The sequence below is a fragment of the Misgurnus anguillicaudatus genome, chromosome 2 (genome assembly GCF_027580225.2).
Source record: "Misgurnus anguillicaudatus chromosome 2, ASM2758022v2, whole genome shotgun sequence".
Lineage (NCBI taxonomy): Eukaryota > Metazoa > Chordata > Actinopteri > Cypriniformes > Cobitidae > Misgurnus > Misgurnus anguillicaudatus.
This window is the reverse complement of record NC_073338.2, coordinates 15,141,381-15,164,068: the sequence shown is the minus strand read 5'-3', so window position 1 is coordinate 15,164,068 and position 22,688 is coordinate 15,141,381. Positions and strand designations below refer to the sequence as shown.

The window sequence follows — 22,688 nt, the reverse complement described above, 5'->3', positions numbered from 1 at the left end:
CTAATAAAATGGTATTAACTTTCCTTCGAGTATTAAGATGTCAATGATTATGACCGGCATATTTATTTAGTGTGTAAATGATTGTGTACTACTATTAGAGGATGGATACCCGACTCGAGTCTGACGGGACCCGACGGTACTCGACGGGCCGGGCCGCATTCGGATAGATATTTAGAAATTATGTTCGGGTTTGGCGTAATAAGGCATTGAACATTTGAAATTTAAAACAGCTTATTATAATATGTAGGTAGCCAAAGATAGTTCATCTTAAAATGAAACATGCACGTTCACATCACCTTCTTATTCATCTAATGTTTAGTAGTGGGTTGCGAAACAACTTCATAGGTCCATACTGCCACCTACTGTATCAGGTGCATAGCATGAGGGCGTATACGGGGCTCCCGTTTCTCTGTGGATAGTGTTGTATTAGAGGTAAAAATTATATAAATAATGTTCAGTTTCCGAACAAACCGATCGTTTCGTGTCAGGACATCGATGTGTCGTCACGAGCCGCAGGGTTTAATTTGGATTTGTCTGTGCATGTTTTTTTCTCTATCGGATTTTTGTTTACATCCACTTCCATTATACAACTGACAGACTGAAACGATTGGAGTTAAAAATCTACATTTGTGTTCTACTGAAGAAACAAAGTCACCTATCTCTTGGATGGCCTGAGGGTTAGATGATAAACATAAAAGTTTCATTTTAAGATGAGACGGAAATGTGTTTATGTTGCTGTGACAATGCGATTTTTAACTGTTTCAGGCTCGTGTCGGGCTCGGACATATCTTAATGCCTGTCGGGTTACGGTCAGGATCGGTTACTGCCCTTTCGGGCGCGGGCCGGGCTCGGACAGAAAAATGCGGCCCCAATCCGCACTCTAACTACTATAATCACGGCATTTTGAGATAATTTTGTGTTAAAATGTTATGCAAGAAAAAATAAACTCAGTTGTCATTTGCGTGCTGTCTTTACTATTTGGTTGTACTGCATGCTGTCTGAAGCCTTAATTTGCGTGTTGGGCTTGCGGTTGAGGGGTGCGAACAAACAAAACTTATCAAACAACGCGTGAGCAATCTGTTTTGCGTTTTTGTGCTTGAATATTTTAATTGGGCCAGTGACTGTTGCATTGCTGCTAACACCACATTTATTTTAACACGTTTGTAATTATCTTACCAATGATAGAGAAATAAATCAACTTTTTGATGATATTGTAATTATATGACCAGCACCTGTATATAAAAGGAATAAAATAAAATTGAATATATAGTATTACTATAAACTTTTGTGTCTCACAAATAATTTAATAACAGAATGGTATTAACTAATAAAATGGTAATAACTTTCCTTTGAGTATAATGTTTAGTCAATATGATTAATGATTAAGGCATTATATTTAATTAGACATGCCTTTCCATCTTATGTGAAAATGGCCCCTAACAAACGAATTACGTTTTTATATTACATAAAGAATTTGCAATAACAGCATTGCAAAAACATCATTAGGTGCATCTCAGCACCATACGCTTACAAAAGTGAACTAGTGACGTCTATAGCAATAAAAGCTATATTAACAGAAATTACTAAACCCTAAATGTATCTGTATTTCTTCAATTGAGTTATTCACCGGAAGAGGCCGCACAAAGATCGCTGAAAGCGGAAGTTCTACGTATCAGCGTGAAAATTCCCTATTTTGAAAAAACAGAAATACTCCAACAATAATCTTAAGTCTTTTTTATAACGTTACTGTAGAAAATGTTATAGGCTATAGGCTAATCCAAGGGGAAAAAATAGCAGACCAAAGTTTTCGTCACAAAATCAAAATTCCATTTTAATCATAATATATACGATTAATCATATTAATCAAAATGTGTTTGGGTTTGTTTTACACACAAGACTCTACTGCCCTGACCTTAGTACTGCCTTTTCCTTAGTAGAATCACGCTGCATTGAAAAACAATAAGATTGATGATTATTTTATACAAAATACGGAATATCAATATTTCTCATATGTAATACGTTTAAAAATTTGTAAAAACTGCAGATGGATGTTATATTGTGAAAGCTTGCTTAGCATGGAGATTTAAGTGGAGTTACGACAGACGCGCTGTTTCATATGTTCCTTTTATGATCAACACAATGCATTGACCTCATAAGGCACAGTTATTTTCTCTATAATGCCGTTCAGTGTGCAATATGTGTGTGTAGACTGTATATTTTTCCACAAAACACTTTACCTTAATGCCGTTTTTAAGAGAAGCAGTGCAACCACTTCTACTGTGTTAAAAACATTCACTTCTTCGAGGGAGCCCGGTCTACAGGATGTCACGTGATTTCCGTGCATCTAACCTGGGCATTGCCATTGCCAACATGAGACCGAAATCATTAACTATAAGCATATGGTGATTTTTCTTCAGTATTTAAGTATTTGAAATACTCTAAATACACTCCCTCAAAATATGTTACAAACTACATTTTATTTTTTCCACACCTGCAAAATACAAATTACAAAATACACTAAAGTAATTAAATACGTATTTAAAATACATTGAATTGAAATAGTGCCCATGTCTGTGTAATGAGAGCAGTGGGGTGTCAAGTGTGAATGTGTGGCAAAGCTCACGGGTCATGGCTCACGGCCCGGTTCAGGTACCATGGCTCACGTGTCAGGTAGGAGGGCCCCTTAGCAGAATTTTGCTTATAGGGCCCCAGGGAGGTCAGGATCGTCTCTGTATGCAGTTCACAATTTAAAGCATTTCATTACTTGATACATAACCTCTCATTCTGTCCTGAGGTCAATGTTATAATAATTTGCTTTCTATTGTCATACTTTTTATTTTTGTTGGTCAAATGCACACAATCCCACTGTCTTTAGTCCTAAATACAAATATTATGTCATGTAATATCCCATGTTACTGGCAGACAAAATACTTTTGTGTACTAAATTTTGTGCATATATTGAAATGTTGTAATCTACTCTTGAACTTTACAGTAATGTTCTTTTCCTGATAGTAATGGCAAACAATTTATTAAAATAGATTAATATAATTTATCACCTATTAGAATATTTTAAGGCACCAAATAAATTAATTCAAAGTACTATTGATTCTTAGAAACCTGAAGAAAGCCAAACCTGAGCTTGGAGGTCAGTGTGTCCGTCATCTGTTCATCTCCTGAATTACTTCTTGATTGTCTGCTAGACTTGGTTAACACCTGTGTGATAGACTTCCCCTATGCACCTGTCTGACTAAAGTTAACAGAGGCGTCTATTAATCGACACACACACACACACACACACACACACACACACACACACACACACACACACACACACACAGGTAGGGGTGTGCCGGTTTCAGAATTGGTGATGACGGTTATGACGTGAGTCAAATGTCACATAACCGTCTGGGGGGGGGGGGGGGCGTGGGTTGCTCGTGGATTGACGCGAAAGTGTCATTTTACCATAAAATCATGAATGTGATGCCAAGTGTGTTTTAAACAGTAATGACTTTGAGAAATTTTACAGAAAGCAATTAAATATTTAAAAAACACACTGTTGCCAGAAGACTGCACTGTCACTCTCTGCCCAGCATAAATTAAATCCTCTATCTATCATCTTAATAATCTTCAGAGAAACAGATTTGTGCCATGGGCTTTTAATGTCTATAATTGTGTCTATAGGCCTATCTGTCATTACACGGACCAGAACAGCACGAAAACAATGTGGATTAAAACGCGTCTTGAAGAGGTTTTGGTTATAAATGCATGTAAAATAAAGTAATGTGAACTTGATATTGTTATACTGTTATTAAACTGCGCCATATGCGCTGAAAACGCAGCCGGTGTAAAAGCACAATGGCCACGCGCGGCAAACGTTCTCCGCATACGCGCTGCTCAGTGCTCATGCTTGCTTGTGAAACCAGCATTTGAATAAACGAAACACTGATTAGCTACTTGCTTTACGTTTATTTACAATTAACAGCAAGACAACTAGCAGTGAATGTGCTTTCAGGAGAGTTAGTAGATACACATGGGAGGATTTGAACTTGAAAAGCGGTGCGGAGCCTTTCCGCGGTTAAAACATCTTATGGTCGTTCATGTTTATTTGATTCTATAAAATAAATAGAAGGAAGAGATGATTTGAAAGGTGAGACTTTATTTAATATGTTTAATCTCAAAAGTAACCAAAAAGTGCCCTGGTCTCTCTTGTATGTCAGGGCGTTGTCAGTGTCTGCTCCGCTCTGTATTTTTCATTGCGTGACGTGATAACATTGTGGGGCGTGTAACACAGACTGTTGAAAATTGTTTTTAATTAGTATTTAAACATTCTTTATGATATATATTTTTTAATATTTTAATAACACGGTTTTGTCGGTTATAGAGTTCTAATGACGGTGTTCAACTATAGGGAATGTGGAGTTGACGTCACGCGGTGTTGCATTATGGGTAATCCGCCATATCTGCAGGCACGCGTCCTATCCCGCTGTATTAGATTTCATGTGTTGGAGGTTGTTTTTGTATTTTCTGTCGAGATTTTAATAAACTTCGATATGTTTGGTCAGTACTGCTCGATCAAGCAGGTCACGCGATCGTTCAGGGAGGAAACTGGACAACGGAAAACTTTTTTTCAGCTTTTATTCGTGGAAAAAACAAGGGAAGCCGGTGCAGGAGCTGACGAAAAGACGCTGGATCGCGTGGTTTGCTTGCTGCAATCAGGAGAAAAACGTCTACTTTTCAAAAAAATCCATACATCAGCGAGAGTGTGTTTTCAGTCATTCAGTAATTTGTGACTAATAAAAGCAGAACTACTTAAATTGTCTTGTTTTTATGCTAACACTGTCAAACTAACTTGTAAATGTAAGTTATTGATAGATTGGTTCATTCATTTCTGATCACCCTAACCACATGAGTTATAAAAAGAAATATTTTTTTTTAATTTTGACGATTGTAACAAATATTTTTTATTAAATGCAACTGCTCAAACCCACTGCTTGTGAGTCTTTAAATAGCATAACGTTAGTTAAATATTTAGCATTTTGTTTGTTTTAATAACTTGGACAAAACAGAAGTGCCATCTTATGAACATGTGTTTATTCATTGCACAGAATACAACGGAGAAGTTTTTTTTATAGAATCATTAAGATACGTAACGTTAGGTATTAACACATTGTCAGTAAATAGCTGGTTTTCCAACCGTCATAAGACTTCAAAAGAAGAAGTGTCATCTTACTTTAAGCTTGAAGAGATTTATAGCTCTTAAACTCCTGCAAAGTGTAAATAAAGTCCTGCAAAAACAAGGTAATTTATCAGATATGTAAGCGGAGGTAGTGCGTCTGGATCTGTAATCCAGTCTTGGGCTGCTAAATCATGGATCTATGTTGTTTATTTGTCCAAATAAAAGTTTTTTGGCAGTAGCATTTAGTTTCTCCCGATAGGGTCCATTCTCTTTTTCTTTCAACTTCTCGATTTCTTCCGTTCTTCTTCAATTTTACCTAGTTTTTAACTGAACACACGCACAATTAAATGGCATAGCGGTCGGCGGTGCCTCTAAACATGGCGCCCACGTCCCATAATGCAACACTGCGGTGACGTACATTAACATTCCCTATAACCGTCGGTCTCACGGTTATATAATAACCGTCACACCCCTACACACAGGCGGGTTTACTAGGGAGGACATTCAAAAGTAATCATCATCAAAAAAAAAAAAAAATGCAACCGTTTAGAATAGGTGCATGACGTAAAGTAATTTTCTCGTAGATGATTGGTTCTTCACATTTGCAATGTTACCACCAAGTAACACCAGGTAATTTTACGGGGTTACTAAATTTAGACTGTCTAGTAATTATTACAACATACTAATTTTGGCTAAAATGTCAATTCTTTTGTGTGAATTTAAATTTAGAAAATGTAGTGAATAAGAGTCACATTTTAAATTTGACAGATAATATTTTCCAGTGAATGTCTTGTATAGTGTTTGATAATACTTTCAGACATTTAATACATTTTTTCATTTTGAATAATCCAATTTGCTGTGTTTTTATTTTTACCTGGGAGACCTGCATTTCCTTTTTCTCCTTTAGGGCCTGCAGGTCCCATTATGCTGGAGGTCCCTGTACATTAATTCCTGCAGAGAGAGAGAGAGCGATGATTAAAGCTCATTTCTCTAATCTGACACTTACATTTTAGAACATAGACTGCTCCAGCATCATGCCATTAATCAGAAAAGATACAAAATAAGCACATGAAGATGATAAAAGGCATACACCAGGATCTCCTTTCTCCCTTTCTAACATTTATTTAGATCAGAATATTATTAGTCTCAGTTCCAGTAAGGTCAGCGTGAGAACATTCAGAACAATGTAACACTTTATTGATACAAATGTAGTACGCTGATTTTGAAAGTAGATGATGTGGGTCGGTAAACATTTACTAACAAAGACATCTGACTAAAAGGAAAACACAGTTTTTCTATATTTTACTTTGTTCTTAGTTCTTACCTCAACCCTGTGTAAGCATTTAGCCTAGCCCCATTCATTCCTTAGGATCCAAACAGGGATGAATTTAGAAGCCACCAAACACTTCCATGTTTTTCCTATTTAAAGACTGTTACATGAGTAGGTACACGAGTAAGTATGGTGGCACAAAATTAAATGTGTTGATTTTCTAAGCGGATAAAAAATGAGAACTATATTGTATGGCGAAAGAGCACTTAGTTTGCAGCATTTAGACCTTGGCACGCAGTAACATCATCACTCCTGACTACTCCCCCTCTCTCGCTCACCTGTCAATATTACTGCGCCTGAGGTCGAAGTGCTGCAAACTAAGTGTGTCACGTGTTGCAACTCGTTCGCCATCTCCTCCTGTGGAGTCAGAAGCATCTGAGGTTGCTTTATACTGTTCTCACCCTGGACACGTTCAACCATGTGGCCGACAAGCTGTCGTGGGGAGCATGTCCGGGAGAATGGCGACTACACCCCCCAGGTGGTCCAGCTGACTTATAGACAGTTCAGAGTGAAGAAAACTAGAAACCTCTAGAAACCTCTCATTGCCACCATTGTTACTCCCTGATCAAGGGAACACTCGTCAGGAAGGCACTGGTGGACAGCTGGCCACTGGGTCCCCCAGTGAACCTACTTGCACAGACACTGTGCAAAGTCAGGGAGGATAAGGAGCAGGTCTTACTAGTGGCACCTAACCAACAGGACATGGTTCCCAGAACTTGTGCTCATTGAGACAGCCTATCCTTAGCAGATTTCCCTGATGAAAAACATTTCTCATTGACGGGGCACAATATGGCACCTGAGTCCAGACCTGTGGAAATTCCCAGTAGGTAGTGCACACAATCACTTCGGCATGAGCACCGTTTGCGAGACAAGCTTACGCCTTGAAGTGGAACCTGTTCAACGAGCGGTGGTGGTGTCAGTGAGAAGACCCCAGGAAATGCCTGATCAGCGTCATGCAATCTCTTTTGCAGCATCGGTTGGAGCGGAGGCTGTCCGCCTCCACCATTTAAGTATATCGCTGCAATCTCCGTCCACCATGACCCTATAGCAGGTAGGTCAATTCGGTCAGCCCAACCTGGTCATCTGGTTTTTTTTAGGGGGGCAAGGGGCTATAATCCACTCGGCCCCCCTCTATACCCTCTTGAGACTTGTCCTTGGTGCTGAAACCACTCTAAGACCTCCCCTTCAGACACTGCAGTCAGTCATGCCCAAGTTTTAGTCCATGAAAACTATAAACCTGGTTGCATTGGCTTCAATAAGAGGGCAAGGGACCTGCACACGCTTTCAGTCGACAACTCGTGGCTAGACTTCGGGCCTGTTGACTCTAGTGTAACACTGAGACCCTGGTCCGGCTACGTGCCCAAGGTTCAAGGCTCTCCCTTCAAGGCTCCCTACATTAGTGCCAAAAATCCTATTGTAGAATTTGGTAACGCCCTTGGCAATCAGAGGTGGCGGAGCATCTGGTGCCAGCCTTTCATTAGCTGGATTCTTGAAAACCTATGCTAAGGCTTGGCGACCATATGAGTGACCCCTAGGGGATTCAATATGTGTAATGTCTGTGGAGTAAAAACGAAGCCCACGTTTTTCCCTCAGCAGAGTTAACTCTGTGATCTCTGTACCGGTGCAATCTCATTAGAAAGCCACCCCAGAAACCTTCATATACAGTAAAACCCCCTGCGGTTATTTCATATTGTAATCGCCACCACCTAAAAAAACTTTAAGAGATGTGGCTCTGCAGTGTTCCCAGCTACTGCCAAAACAAGTCAGCTTCACAGTGTTGTCTAAGGTTTCCAAGTGGGTTGTTTAGGAATAAGCAGTGACCGACCTCCTTTGCATAAGGCCCTGTCCAGCCTACCCTAAAAACAAGGGGCGGGAGGCTTAAGCAGGGTACTTAAAGGGGTAGCTACTGTGTCGCTTTTGTAGAATTCCCAATAAAATTGACAAATTGCGTCAAATCCAGAAGATGTGATAATAAAGATGATGATAATCTTGTGAGGTCATTTTATTATGGTGGCTTAAGATTTACAACATATCATTATAAAAATGATTAAATTTCATAAGAAAACCAATAGGTGTGCCTTCAATGTTTTTGTTACTAAATTATTAAGAGGAAATTAGATTAATCGCAATTTCAAAATCTGACTGGTAACGTATTCATAGTTCACACACCACATTTGCCTCAAAAGTACACCTTATGTCATTCCATACACCACTTTTTTCAGCAATTGTACAGTCCTCATTCCCATTATAATCATTTGGCTCATTTTTTTTCCATTTTGTAAAAGTTAGCGGCTGGTTATCAATATCTACAAAAAGTCCTTCTTTCTCTTTATCTGTTGCACCGATGTATATAAATGAAGATTTAAGTGTATCGTTCATTGACACCAGCACTTTATTTTCATCTTCATTTCTCGGCAGGGCAATTTTAGCCCCAGTGTCGGAGCATAAGCTTTGTGCCTTTTCAAAATTTGCCACCAGCCCATCAGAAACAAAATATTTCTTTCCAACTTTCTTGAAGGTCTGAAATCCTAGGACTAAACAAGAAAAAAAATGCTTATAAGCTTCAGAAATTCCATGTCAATTCTTTTCACTTGATTGAACATATTTACTTGATCTACCTTTTTCTACCACAGTGAGTCTCTCTGTAAGGTATTTGACATCTGACTGTTGTGCAGTTAATGTGCTTTGAACATCACCACCTGTAAAAGATGCAATTTAGCAGCTGTTAGAAACAAACAGTGAAGAAGGGGTCGTGAACACCAAAGCATTTATGCCTGTGGCTGGCGTAAGTTTTCAATTGTTTTTCATGGAAGCGCTGTGCTTTTCAAAAACGCCAGCAGCTGGCGTTTTTTTTTCCACGACCAGCGCTGAGCACCCAGATTTTGAAAAACGCTTAGCTCGTCAATGTCACTTTCAGTCAGCCGTCCAATCACAGAGCAGGAGGGGCAGGACAAATACCACAACAACGAACCAACAACGACGCTCAGCTGAAGGAACGCTGGCAAGCGCCCACAGTTGGCATGCGCCTGGCGTTTCAGCCATGTTAAAACGCTTTGCTCTAAGGGCTCGATTAACTAAACAGGGCAAAATAGCGTGAGAACACACTTATAAAAAATCAACAATAGAAGTGGAAATTCACTATAGGTGAGAGAACACAGGTGCATAAATCTCATTGCCATAATGACCAACACAGTTTACCAAGAGAAGTGCAAATTAGCATAGGGTTTAAGATATGCATTTTTTAGGGGTTAAGTAAAAGGTACAATTTACAAAAGCTGTTGCTGGGGTGGCACCCTTACAAAAAAATACAACATTGTACTAAAAGGTTGCATATTAGTTCCTTTTGCACGCATTTTGGGAAATCGCCCCAGGACTCACTCATGTAAATTAGTACTCGAATTAAGCAGTTTGAAAGCGGCTATATGGACCTTTTAAAAGAGTATCGCCCTAGTCATTTTTTTCTGAGAATGCAGGAGTTTGTATCTACTGTCAAAAATTAATTTAGTGTATATTTTATATGATACCACGGGCCTGTTGAATGCTTTGTTCTGATTGGTTAGATAGAAATGTTCCACAGGTGTTGATTTTTTTCTGTAAACCTCACACCTAACCTGTCAAATGTCTTAAAATAACCACTAGAGTAATGTTTGTGTTAACCGTGGTATAAATAGAATAATTGGCTCCGGTCCATTGAATTATTTAAAAATTATGCACACACGCGGTGTAACAGGATTCCACTTCACGTCATGCCACATTACCACCTTGGGTGTGCATTATTTTCGATTATACCACGGGTCTGTTGAATGCTGCATTCTGATTAGCTGAGAAATTTTCTATGGGTGTTGATTATTTTTCTGTAAACCGCACACCTAACTTTTCAAATGTCTTAAAAATAGGCACCAGAGCAATGTTTATGGTAACCGTGGTATAAGCGGAATAATTGACTCCGGTCCTTTGAATTATTTGAAAATAATGCACACCTGCGGTGTAACGGCACTCCGCTTTGCGTCGTGCCGCATTACCACCTTGGTGTGCATTATTTTCTTATAATTCAATGGCCCGTCGTCAATTATTCCTTACATAATTCAAGGGCCTGTCGTCAATTTTTCCTTACTTATACAACAGTTCTAGTTCTCGAATCTGGTTCACACATAAGCATTATTTGCATTATATTATCTCTTGGGCTACATACTACATTCTCCAAGTGCAATGCGCAACCTACGAGTACACTGTAAAAAAAATCCGTAGAAATTACAATGTTATTGCAGCTGGGTTGCCGGTAATTTAAGAGTTTGTTCAAAGTTAAATAAATTTGAAATATTAACAAGTCTTTATCTTTACAGAATAAAACTATACAATAACAGCCTCAAGCAAAGCATTCTGGGAACCAGAAATCATCATCAACCTTTTTCTGTTTTTTGCTTCAGATTTGGTTTCCCAGAATGCTTTGCCTGATGCTGTCTTCCAGTTCTACTCTGCAAAGACAAAGACCCGCAAACGTTTAACGTTTATTTAACCCTGAACAAAATGTTGCCAGCAAAAAACATAAATTTAAATTTACGGTAATTACCGGCAACCCAGCTGCAATTTCTACGGAATTTTTTTACTCGCACATTCACCTGCACAAATGTTTTTTTTAAACACATTTTGTTTAAAAAGACACTTAAAACAAGGACTATGATAGACTAGAACATATACATCAATTATAAGTGATAGCCAACACCGCTTTCCTCTGTTGTTTCGATTGTTTAAGTGACAGTACTTCATTTTATAGTCGGTTTCTTCGGACGCATGTGCGGTGACGCAATTACACATCTGGTCGGTAGTTTACTTCTGGTTTCTGTTTGTTTAATGTTTGATTAGTTGCTGAAACTGAACTCTTGAACAAATACCTCGTCGAAAAAAAATTGGTTTCCTAGGTAATCTACGTGCTGTTTATTTTGCTTGTTATATAAATAAACTACTTTAAAAGGACTTTGTTATTTATTCTTAGTGGAATTTACCGGAAAGTTACATGTGTTCCACGAAAGCCGCTTGTTTTTTTTGTTACTGCTGAAACTGTCTATAGGCACCACAGCCTTGTGCCTCTGTTCCAATCACAGTCACGCAGATAAATCACACTCCTACTCAAGCAATATTGCTTTAATATAATATACAATGTAATATAGTTTAATATAGATGTTAGAGTTGTCATATTCTTCATTTAATATTATATTTGTTTTTATTTAAATTTGTATAAATATAGTGAATAAGTGACATTACAAACATAAAAGTGTCTTTGTCCAGTTATTGTCTATTGTCTTTGATAATGCTTACAATGGCAGGCATAATAATATTTTTTCATTTTGAATAATTCTGCCGTGTTTTTATTTTACCTGGTGGACCTGCATTTCCTTTTTCTCCTTTAGAGCCTATTAAACCCGCAGGTCCCATTTTGCCTGGAGGACCCTGCGCACCAATTCCTGCAGTGCAGAGAGTGATGACTAAAGCATTAGAACTAAATCATTAAAGCATTAAACTAAATTATACACAATAAACAAACAAACGTATAGCATAAACCTGGATCTCCTTTCTCCCCTTTTTGCCCAGGAAAACCATCTCTTCCATCTCTACCATCCCTACCAGGGCTGCCGTTGTGTCCAGGTGTACCAGGCACCCCAGCGAAGGCCGGACAGCTGCTGTCCGAGGCAGCCAATAGATCCGGCACAAACTGTATTAGGATCAGTGCTGCACAAAGATAATGCTTTAACACCGCCATCTGCTGTTTGACATGGAAACATATGAATATTTTAAATGATGATGTTTTAACATTTTATTTTGTTTCAAATAATGAGTAAATGTAACATTTTCTTTATTGAATGCTAAACAACTTCCAGCAATCCCTTACATTTGAGTCGTAAGGTTAAAGCTTACAGACAAAAACAGAAAGTTATGGAAATGTACGGCCTTTAAGGCATATGAGTCTTACCAACAGATCAGTCCTGTAGATCACCAGTTAATTTCTGTAGACACAAAGACTTTCCACAGACTTTCAAATTTCAATGAAATATTACACAATTACACTCATGTGCAACAGAACAAAATACTACTAAATACTTTATCATTTAATTCATGTCAGTCTCAGAACGGAGGACAGATTTGTAACAAAAAGCAGACACTGTGACTCATGCCCTTATCGTGGGTTACTCAAACTTTAAACTGATTAAAGGTTTTATTTGCAAACAGGTCCTCAGTGTTTGTCTAATGCTACTGAACTTTGAACTGGAAATATTTAAAAGGAACCTTTATGGAGAGAAACATAACATGATCTGTGAAAAACATGAGGGTGAGTATGGTAAATGACGACAGATTTTTCATTTGTGAACTATTCCTTTAAACATCTTCAGGTGTGGTAAGGGGCCATTATGAAATTTAAACATGTTTTTTTGTGTGGTAAAAGTGTAGTAGCCATGTTTTTGGTGTATTAGCAAAACCATGGTTTTACCACAGTAACCCTGGTTTAACTGTTTTGGAAAAAATAATTTTCGTAAGGGGAGGGGGCTGGGGGGATCCAGGACCAGTACATTTTGTGAATGAATTATTTACAGTAATAAATGTGAAGTTGGCCATGTTGTGTCTCTGGCAGGGGGCGTAGCCGGCATCTTACAAGTGGGGGGGCCGGGCTGAGTCACACCGATCAGCCATAACATTATGACCACCTCCCTAATATTGTATAGATCCCCCTTTTGTCACCAAAACAGCCCTGACCCGTCGAGGCATAAACTCCACTAGACCTTTCTATCAGAACCAGCATTCACTTTTTTAGCAATTTCAGCTACAGCAGCTCGTCTGTTGGATCGGAGCACACGGGCCAGTCTTCGCTCCCCACGTACGTGCATCACTGAGCCTTGGCCACCCAGGACCCTGTCGCCGGTTCAATGCTTTTCCTTGGACCATTTTTGATAGGTACTGGCCACTGCAGACCGGGAACACCCCACATGAGCTGCAGTTTTGAAGATGCTCTGTCGTCTAGCCATCACAATTTGGGCCTTGTCAAAGTCGCTCAGATCCTCACACTTGCATATTTTACTTGCTTCTAACAGATCAACTTTGAGGAAAAGTGTTTGTCCGCAATTTCGGACAAATGGGCAACTTTGACAAAGGCCAAATTGTTGAAATTGCTAAAAGAGTGAATGCTGGTTTTGATAAAAAGGTCTAGTGGAGTCCATGTCTCGACAGGTCAGGGCTGTTTTGATGGCAAAAGGGCAAGAAAATATGAACATAAGAAAATATGAACTCAGTTAGCACTCTGAAGTCTTGAGATGCAGCATCACGGCCACACACATAATTTTAAACAGCATGTGAGTAAATTTGTTTCACGTCGTCTTGTGCTTAAATATTTAAATTGGCAATACCTGAAGCATGTGAAATGATCGCTTGTGTAGACACAGTGACAGATTTGCGCTGTTCCCGCTCTCATCCTTTGAACTTTGAAGCTCATTCAGACGTGTGTGCGTAAAAGATGATTCGCTTTATAACGCTCACTTGTGATTGGGTAAATGTTACTTTACTCAAATCTATTTAAGAAACAAAAACAAAGCATGGGCAGGAATGGTGGTGGCGGATTGAAGGCTAGAAAGGATACAACTGCGTGCAAAATCTGAAATCTCGCCAGACGAGCACTGTTTTCATTCTAATTCTACCCCTAAACCCAACAGTTCACGGGATTTAGGCCGTAGCTGTACGGTTCCTATCAAGCCAGACCGCTGTTTTTCATCCTAATTCTACACCCAAACCTAACCCTATTAACTTCCACCAATCCCACACAGTAGAGTCGTAAGATTAATATAATAAAAAACTAACAGAAAAAACTGAAAGTTACGAATATGTACGTGCTTTAAGGCATGAGTCTTACTAACAGATCAGTGCTGGAGATCATCAGTTAATCTCTGAAGACGCAAATAGAACGGAGGACAGATATGTAACAAAAAGACAGTGTGACTCATGCCCTTATCATGGGTTACTTCATCTTAAAACAGATTAAAGGTTTTATTTGCAACCAGGTCCTCAGTGTTTGTCTAATGTTAGTGTACTTTGATTGAACATATTTGCTCGGAGCTGGAAATATTTTAAAGTAACCTTTATGGAGAGAAAAATAACATGATCTTTGAAAAACATGAGGGTGAGTACGGTCTTAGTGGGGTCGCTCACAGGGCTGGCTCTAAGCATTGCAAATGTCTGCCCACCTAATCAGAATTTAGTCGAAGACATCATTCATATTTTATTTTACTACAATTTGTACATTGGTTAAAAGCAATCTAAGGCAAGCTATATCTTTCAATAGAGGGTATGCACGTGATGTCACCTTTGGCGAAAGTGCCTGTGGTTATGCCCACTGAGTGGGAAAAGACAGAGCGGCAGCATTTGTGTACAATGTACATAGTGTGAAATCAGGAGGGAAACACAGAAGAAACGCATCTAAATTGGAACAAGCTGTTGTGCGATAGACTGTACTAACAGATTTAACAAAAATTCGGATCTATCGTTTTACAGACTGCCATAAAACACCGAAAGGTGAAGTAAATGGACGTCCACTGACCACAGGTGGGTTGACAAGTTGCTAGGGTCACCATCAAGTGCAAATAAATTAAACTTTTGCTGATAATTGTCAGTTATACTGACATTTTTGTGTCCGCCGCTAGAACAACCAGACATTTTGTTGAATGTTTTGCCACTCAAAGGGGAAGTAAATCAGTAGCAGTAGCCATGTGATAAAAACTATAAAAATACACCAATAAATACACTTATTCTGCGTAATTGCAAAGTTTGCAGTGAGCCTTCATTTAAAAACATCCATTATGATGAGCCTTGTGTTTTACAAAGGTAGGATATTTTAAAAGTGTTAGACAAGACAAACATATATGTCAGGAAAAGCAATGTCTGGCCATATGCCAATGTCTACAGACTACTGGTTGTTTGGCAAGTTGTTAAAGTCACGGTTAAGGCCAACTAAATTAAATTTAAAGGTGCAGTGTGTAAATTTTAGCGGCATCTAGTGGTGAGGTTGCAAATTGCAACCAACGGCTCAGTCCACTGCTCACCCCTCGCTTTTGAAACACATAGAGAAGCTACCAGAAAAACATGTCATCGTCGGAGACAACTTAGTAAAATAGTTTGTCCATTAAGGGCTTCTGTAGAAACATGGCGTCACAAAATGGCGACTTCCACATAAGGGGACCCTCAGTGTATGTAGATAAAAATGTCTCATTCTAAGGTAATAAAAGCATAACGATTCATTATAAAAGGTCTTTATACACCCCTGATTATGTAGTTTTGTACATTATTTTGCATTTCTGTCAAGAGATTTTTCTAAAAATTGCACCTTTAAGCTGATAATAGTCAGTTTTACTAGCGTTTTTCGCAGCAGCTGCTATTAAAACCAACTATTTTGTCGAATGTTTGCCACTCAACAGGGCGAGCTCCGGCGTGGTCATGTGGAAAAGTGAAGTCAGTGCATACCCTCTATAGCTCTAGTTTGAGGGAGGGCTTTAGACGGTCCTAACCAATCAACACCAGTAAATGTCAGTATTTGTTTGATTTTATTGGCTGAAAGCAACGTCACTCTACACTCACAACTCATGAGGCAGCCTTTGTCTGTAGCAGAGAATCTCAACTTTCCACAGCTCCAGTTTCAAAAAATTTATTGGTCTCTCTCCACCTCAATAGCTAAGTTACAGGACTTGATTTAAATGCAAAGTCCTAGTCATTTGAGTACATTAAGTAGTCATTTAATGTTGGATAGTCTGTTCATGGAGGAAAATTACTGAGGGCTTTGGGCAAATTCAGGGCCGGAGTGGGACTGATTTTCAAAAAACAGACCAGCCCACCGGGAATTCTCCCGGTCCTCTCTATGGCCAATCCGGGCCTGCAGCTGAGCCACATGTGGGTGTCCAAATTTAATGTGCTCCATGCAGGGCGGAAAAAACTGAGTGCCGTATGACGTCAAAGCAACGCGAGAGGGGGTCGAGAAACAATACGGAGGCTAATGTCTATTCATTCTCGCGGTATTTGACGTCATCCGGCACTCAGTTTTTTCCGCGCCGCACAAAGTCGAATCGTCTAGGTCGGTCTCAGTTTTTTGGCAAGTATCCGTACCGTAATTTCACGAAACGTGCATCACAGTTTATGCGGCGGCTGGCTTTACCGTGCTTCTGCAGATGACGGCTCACTTGACGAGTTGGCGTTTTGTTTTAGTAGAGCTGCTAACTTAAGGGGATACTCCACTTTTTTCAAAAATATGCTCATGTTTTGAAAGAAATAAGTTATTATTTATTTTTCATTTTTACCTGAAAGTTACAAAAGTGAAATTTCTGCTTTTTTATTTGATGTCAGCTCAAAAAATATGCGGTTTGCTCTTTGAACTTAAGAGAATTGTGCCTGAAAAGTCCTGGAAAAGACAGATTTTTATTTGATGATTGAGATTAAGAAGATAATGGGAACCCTGATTATGCTTTACTATAAGAAAGCCACAATAACATTCACAATCAAAGTTCTAACAGCTTGCTTTAAAAAAAAAACTTTTTACTTTTACTTTAAATACTTAAGTACATTAAATATCAGAAAATTACTTTTGATACTCAAGTACAGTACATATCAGATACTTTAAGACTTTTACTTGAGTAATATTTTAAAAGATAACTTTCACTTCTACCAAAGTCTTTTTCTAGTACAATACTTTTACTCAAGTATTGCTTTCTAGTACTTTATACAACACTGTCTGTTTCTCATGCACTATTTGTATGTATCCTCCTCACTGAATTTCCCAATCAGCAATCGCCACACTCAATGATGCACCTGTTTCTCAAAAAACACACACGAATCCAAAGCAATTCACACATGAAAAAGATGATTCATACATTCACAGTCATGATAAACTCAAAATTTAAAACTTTTCGTACACGGACATTTATGAATTGTTTTTTTTTGTGAAATGTATTTAATGAATATGAATTTTTATTTTGTGTATGTGAATGGTTTTTTGTAAATATATATATTTTTTCGTGTATGTGAATTAGTTTTCATGCGTGTGAGTTTTGCTACACGTGTGTGCATCATGTTTTTTGCGTGAATTATTATTGAGTTTATTCTGCTTCCATAGATTCGCGATCGTTATATCAACATAAAGGTAAGAAGTTACGTTTATATTTTGCATGTTGTCATCTGGACTTATGTCACAAAGTATAACATTTATGATGCTAGAGCATCTGTATCTCAAAACAGAGACCATACACTGATGCTAAACCCGTAAGTTATACCTTTTAAACGATGTATAGTAATGCTAATATTATTCATGTTTGTAGACAGTAGGCTACATAGATATTATTAGCAGAAAAAAACTGACATCATCCCGCCCATGAATTGGTGCATGTCGAGTGGGTGAACTTGTGTGTGTGTGTTTTAGCAGTCATTTGCCATTGAGAACGACGAGGTGGCTAACCGCTATGCTAGTTAGTATGCAGTATGCAGCGTGCTTTTCGAAAGTTTAAAGAAATATTTAACTGCTTTGTTTTACAATTCTACATGAACTTACAAAGTAATAGTGTTTTGCCAAACTTACCAAGACCGGCCTTACCGACCCGGCTTTTCCGACGAAGCTAACGTACCCCCAAGTCTCCTATCACTTTCTCAAGATACGGTCCGGACCTACCGCTAGCTTCTAGCAATTAGCATGCTGTCCACAAGCAGTATACATCCCCCACTAGGTCTTAATTTCTGTAATTTGCAAAAATAATGCATTTGAAAATGTTTTATAATGGGAATATGTTAGCATTGTCCAGGGATGATGTATTGTTGAGACTGCTACATCACAATTTACTCTCAAATCATTATATCTCATGAGTTTCTTCTCCTGGAATGTACTTATTCTCTCTAAGTCTTTACTGCTTAATGAAAATAAGACTGAAATTATTTTATTTGGTGTTAAAACATATGATGACTATGCCCCTCACTTTGGCCATCTCGCTTCTCACTTGACCCCTGTAGTTAATAATTTGGGTGTCTACATTGATAAAAACCTTGACTTTGATAAACAAATCAGTGTAGTTGTGAAATCCTGTTTGCAAGAGTGTTGTCAGGTAGACGTAAGTTCGATCACATTTCTCCAATCTTAATCTCTTTAAATTGGCTACCAATTATTTCACGAATTAGTTATAAAATCCTTATTTTTGTTTATAAAGCCCTTCACAACCAAGCAGGCACGTGCAGGGGGGGGGGGGGGGGGGCGGTGGGTGCCCAAGCACCTGCCCCTTTACCCCTGGATGACCAAAGTGCCCTTTTTGTCAAGGCATTTTTTTGTAATTAAATGCCCTTTTGTGAAGGCCTGCCCAATCTAACTATTATTAAAATTAATAAAAAAAATAATTTAGCCGCAAATAAAATTAGTCACATGATGACGTATTGACCTTTCATTGGACAATCTCTTTAGGGACGATCACTGGCTCACAGTCACAGTCCTAGCAGCGCCAACACGTGCACGACACGGTGCGCAGTACAGGGAGGATCCCCCTCGAGCATTGGCCGGCATTGAACCGAAGCGGTATGCTTGTTATATTATTATTATTATTTTACAAGAACAAACTTGTGCTGATACTGATGTCCCACTACGTCAGAGTGAGAGTCAGAGTGAGCGTCGTGCATCAGAGCTCCGTCGAGTTTATCATCCAAATCCTATTTTCTGACTACCTTCCTATTTATATAATATAACATATTCGTTTATCTCAAGAATACTTTACCGTGACGACTATTGAGCAGTACTACCACGTGAAACGATTTATCACTGCTAAACACCCAGTGTTAGCATATAGCCCGCTAGCATCAACAAACATGTGCCGGTTTTAGTTACCATTTTCCCGATCTAATGGCGGACTCATCCACTGTATGCTATTCAGACCTGTCCTCACCTGAGCAGGAAGCTGTGGAGCAGTTGATACCCGGTTATCGCAGATCCTACGCGAAGTACAGCGCCCAGTTCACCCAGGCTCCAGACATCCACAAGCGACCGAGAAGTGCAAAAAGCGAACACCCCTCGCGGTGCAGCTTCACGGACCGTGCTCGAGGGAACGGAGACGCCATCGCCCAGAATGAAAGCGATCGGGAAGCCGTGGAGGAGCCGCTGCCCGGCCGTCGCAGATTCAGCTTGCCTCACATCACACTGGCTACAGACGTCCGCAGGCGATCGGGGCGTGCTGCGAGTGAGCTTCCCTCGCGATGTAGCTTCACGGGCCGCGTCCAGGTGACCAAAGACGCCATCACCCAACATGAAAGCGGTAAGACTCCGCTTGTTATTGTAACCTGCATTACTTGCCACATGTACAGTTTAGCTTCTTCCATCAGCACAGAGGGGTTTACTTGTGCTAAGTGTATTGAAGTAGTAAGGCTGACGGAGAAGATTGCAGAACTAGAAGCGCGCATCCAAACGCTAGTTGATGACAGCAATACCGCTAATGCTACAAACGCTAATACCGCTAATGTTACAAACGCTAATACCGCTAATGCTACAAACGTTAATACCGCTAATGCTACAAACGCTAATACCGCTAATGCTACAAACACTGTTTCGGGTGCGCCTAGTGTTAAACGTAATACACATAGCTCGGTTCCATCATCTGAGTCAAGGGGGCCGACTAACTGGGTGACTGTCAGGCGGCAAAGTCGTTTCCGGTGCCCACCCAAGACCCCCCTGGTAATTTCAAACAGGTTCGATATTCTAAGCAACACACCGACGTCTGTTAAAAGTGCCTTGGTCATTGGAGATTCGATACTTAGGAACGCGAACATTGAGGCACCAGCCACCATAGTCGATTGTATACCGGGAGCCAGGTCTTCAGACATTAGATCAAAACTTAACGTGCTGGCTAATGCTAAGCGTAAGTTTTCTAAAATTGTTATTCACGTCGGCACGAATGACACCAGACTCCGCCAGTCGGAGATCACCAAAAATAATATTAAAGAGATATGTGAAATTGCTAAAACAATGTCAGACAATGTAATATGCTCTGGTCCCCTCCCCGCCTACCGGGGGGATGAAACTTACAGTAGATTATTGTCTCTTCACGACTGGATGTCAAAATGGTGCCCTCAGCATAACGTAGGGTTTATAGACAATTGGAAGCATTTTCGGGGGAGACCTGACCTGCTAAAGAGAGATGGCCTCCATCCATCTCAGGAAGGAAGTGCTATACTCTCTAGAAATCTGACCAATAGTCTTACTTCGAATACAGTCTGACTATCCAGGGTACAAGTCAGACAACAGACGGATCGGCTTAACCGTCCATCTGTTAGCTGCCGTGATATGTCAAGATCACTTATATCCCAGCACTTCGAGTCAATCTTACCAGAATATCAACACATTTCAACTGTATCTGTTCCCCGAACAAATAAATACAGAGCACCGCTTGCCACATCTGGTACAAATCTGATTAATATAAAATTAGAAAACAATACTTTAACAGATGAACCTCGAATGTTAAAATTCGGCCTTCTTAACATTAGATCGCTTACCAATAAAGAACCTATTGTCAATGAAATAGTTACAGACCAAAACTTAGATGCACTCTGTTTAACAGAAACCTGGCTTAAAGCAGACAACTACATTAGTTTAAACGAATCCACCCCACAAGACTATTATTATAAACACGAACCTCGATTAAAGGGGAGAGGGGGTGGTGTAGCTACAATATACAACAACATTTTTAAAGTAAACCAAAAATCTGAAGTAAAATTTATATCATTCGAACTAATGTTGTTAAATATGGAAATAACCGATCGTAACCACAAACAGCTCTCTTTTGCCTTAGCTACAATCTATAGACCTCCGGGCCACCATGCAGATTTCCTTAAAGAAATAGCAGATTTCCTGTCTGAGCTTGTAGTCACTGTAGATAAAGCTCTTATCGTTGGTGATTTTAATATTCATGTGGATAACCCACAAAATGCACTAGGACGTGCGTTTATGGATGTTCTAAATTCTCTCAATATTAGACAAAACGTGACAGGGCCAACGCATACTCGTAAGCACACATTAGACTTAATTCTGTCACTCGGGCTCAATATTAATGACATCAAAATATCACCTCAGAGTGATGCAGTTTCTGACCATTACCTTGTGTCATACACTGTACTTCTAGATAGGATCACTCAATCCACAACATGCTACAGATTAGCCAGAACAATTATTTCCACCACTAAAGATAGATTTATTAGCACTCTTCCAGATCTGTCCCAAATTAAACATGTAGCAGATAACTCTGACGATCTAGATATTGTAATAGAAAACCTAAACAATGTCTGTTCTAACACATTGGATGCCGTTGCTCCCATTCGAAAAAAGAGAATCAAAGAAAAACCGCCAGCTCCATGGTATGATCATCACACCGCAGCACTCAAAAAGGCAACTAGGAAAATGGAAAGAAATTATAGAAGCACAAAGTTAGAGGTATGGCGTGCAGCATGGAAAGAGAGTGTTAAACAATACAGACAGGCTATTAAAACCGCCAGATCTACCTATCTTAGCAAGCTTATAAATGAGAATCATAATAACCCTCGTTTCCTCTTCAGCACCGTTGCAAAACTGACTAGAAATAAAGAACAAACAGAAACCAATAGTAAACTTCAACACAATAGTAACGACTTCATGAACTTCTTTTCTAACAAAATTACGGCTATAAGGGAAAACATCGTAGCTACCCAGGCAGCCACCACTCAACCCGTTAGTTCACTTAACACTAGACTACCATACGAACATCTTGATTCATTTAAACCTACTACAATAGATGAGCTCTCTAGACTAGTTACATCATCCAAATCATCATCCTGTATATTAGACCCCGTTCCCACAAAACTGTTTAAAGAGGTATTCCCTGTAGTGTCAACCCCGGTTCTAAATATCTTTAACTCATCGCTAGAAATAGGATACGTTCCAACAGCTTTCAAACTAGCAGTTATTAAACCGCTGATTAAAAAACCGCAGCTTGATCAGGGAAAGCTTAATAACTTTAGACCAATCTCAAATCTCCCTTTTCTTTCGAAAATATTAGAAAAGGTAGTGGCAAGCCAGTTACGCACATTCTTGACAAATAATAGTACATATGAAAAGTTCCAATCAGGATTCAGGCCCCACCATAGCACAGAGACAGCGTTGCTTAG

At 39.4% G+C, this 22,688-nt stretch overlaps 1 protein-coding gene across 2 annotated transcripts; it reads right to left on the bottom strand.

Moving 5' to 3' along the window:
- Positions 1-8,493: 8,493 nt before the first annotated feature.
- Positions 8,494-12,638, bottom strand: LOC129441862 (mannose-binding protein). Of its 2 annotated transcripts, none has more exons than XM_073873319.1 (5): positions 12,475-12,638; positions 12,066-12,267; positions 11,882-11,968; positions 9,125-9,205; positions 8,494-9,040 (listed from the first exon to the last, which is right to left on the bottom strand). In XM_073873319.1, the coding sequence occupies exons 2-5, from the start codon at positions 12,262-12,264 to the stop codon at positions 8,661-8,663; spliced, it is 747 nt and encodes a 248-aa protein (XP_073729420.1). In that variant the 5' UTR covers positions 12,265-12,267; positions 12,475-12,638; the 3' UTR covers positions 8,494-8,660. The 2 variants fall into 2 exon arrangements, with proteins under 2 accessions (XP_073729420.1, XP_073729429.1); XM_073873328.1 differs by having other exon boundaries at positions 12,066-12,264; positions 12,475-12,632.
- Between the last annotated feature and the right edge of the window lie 10,050 nt (positions 12,639-22,688).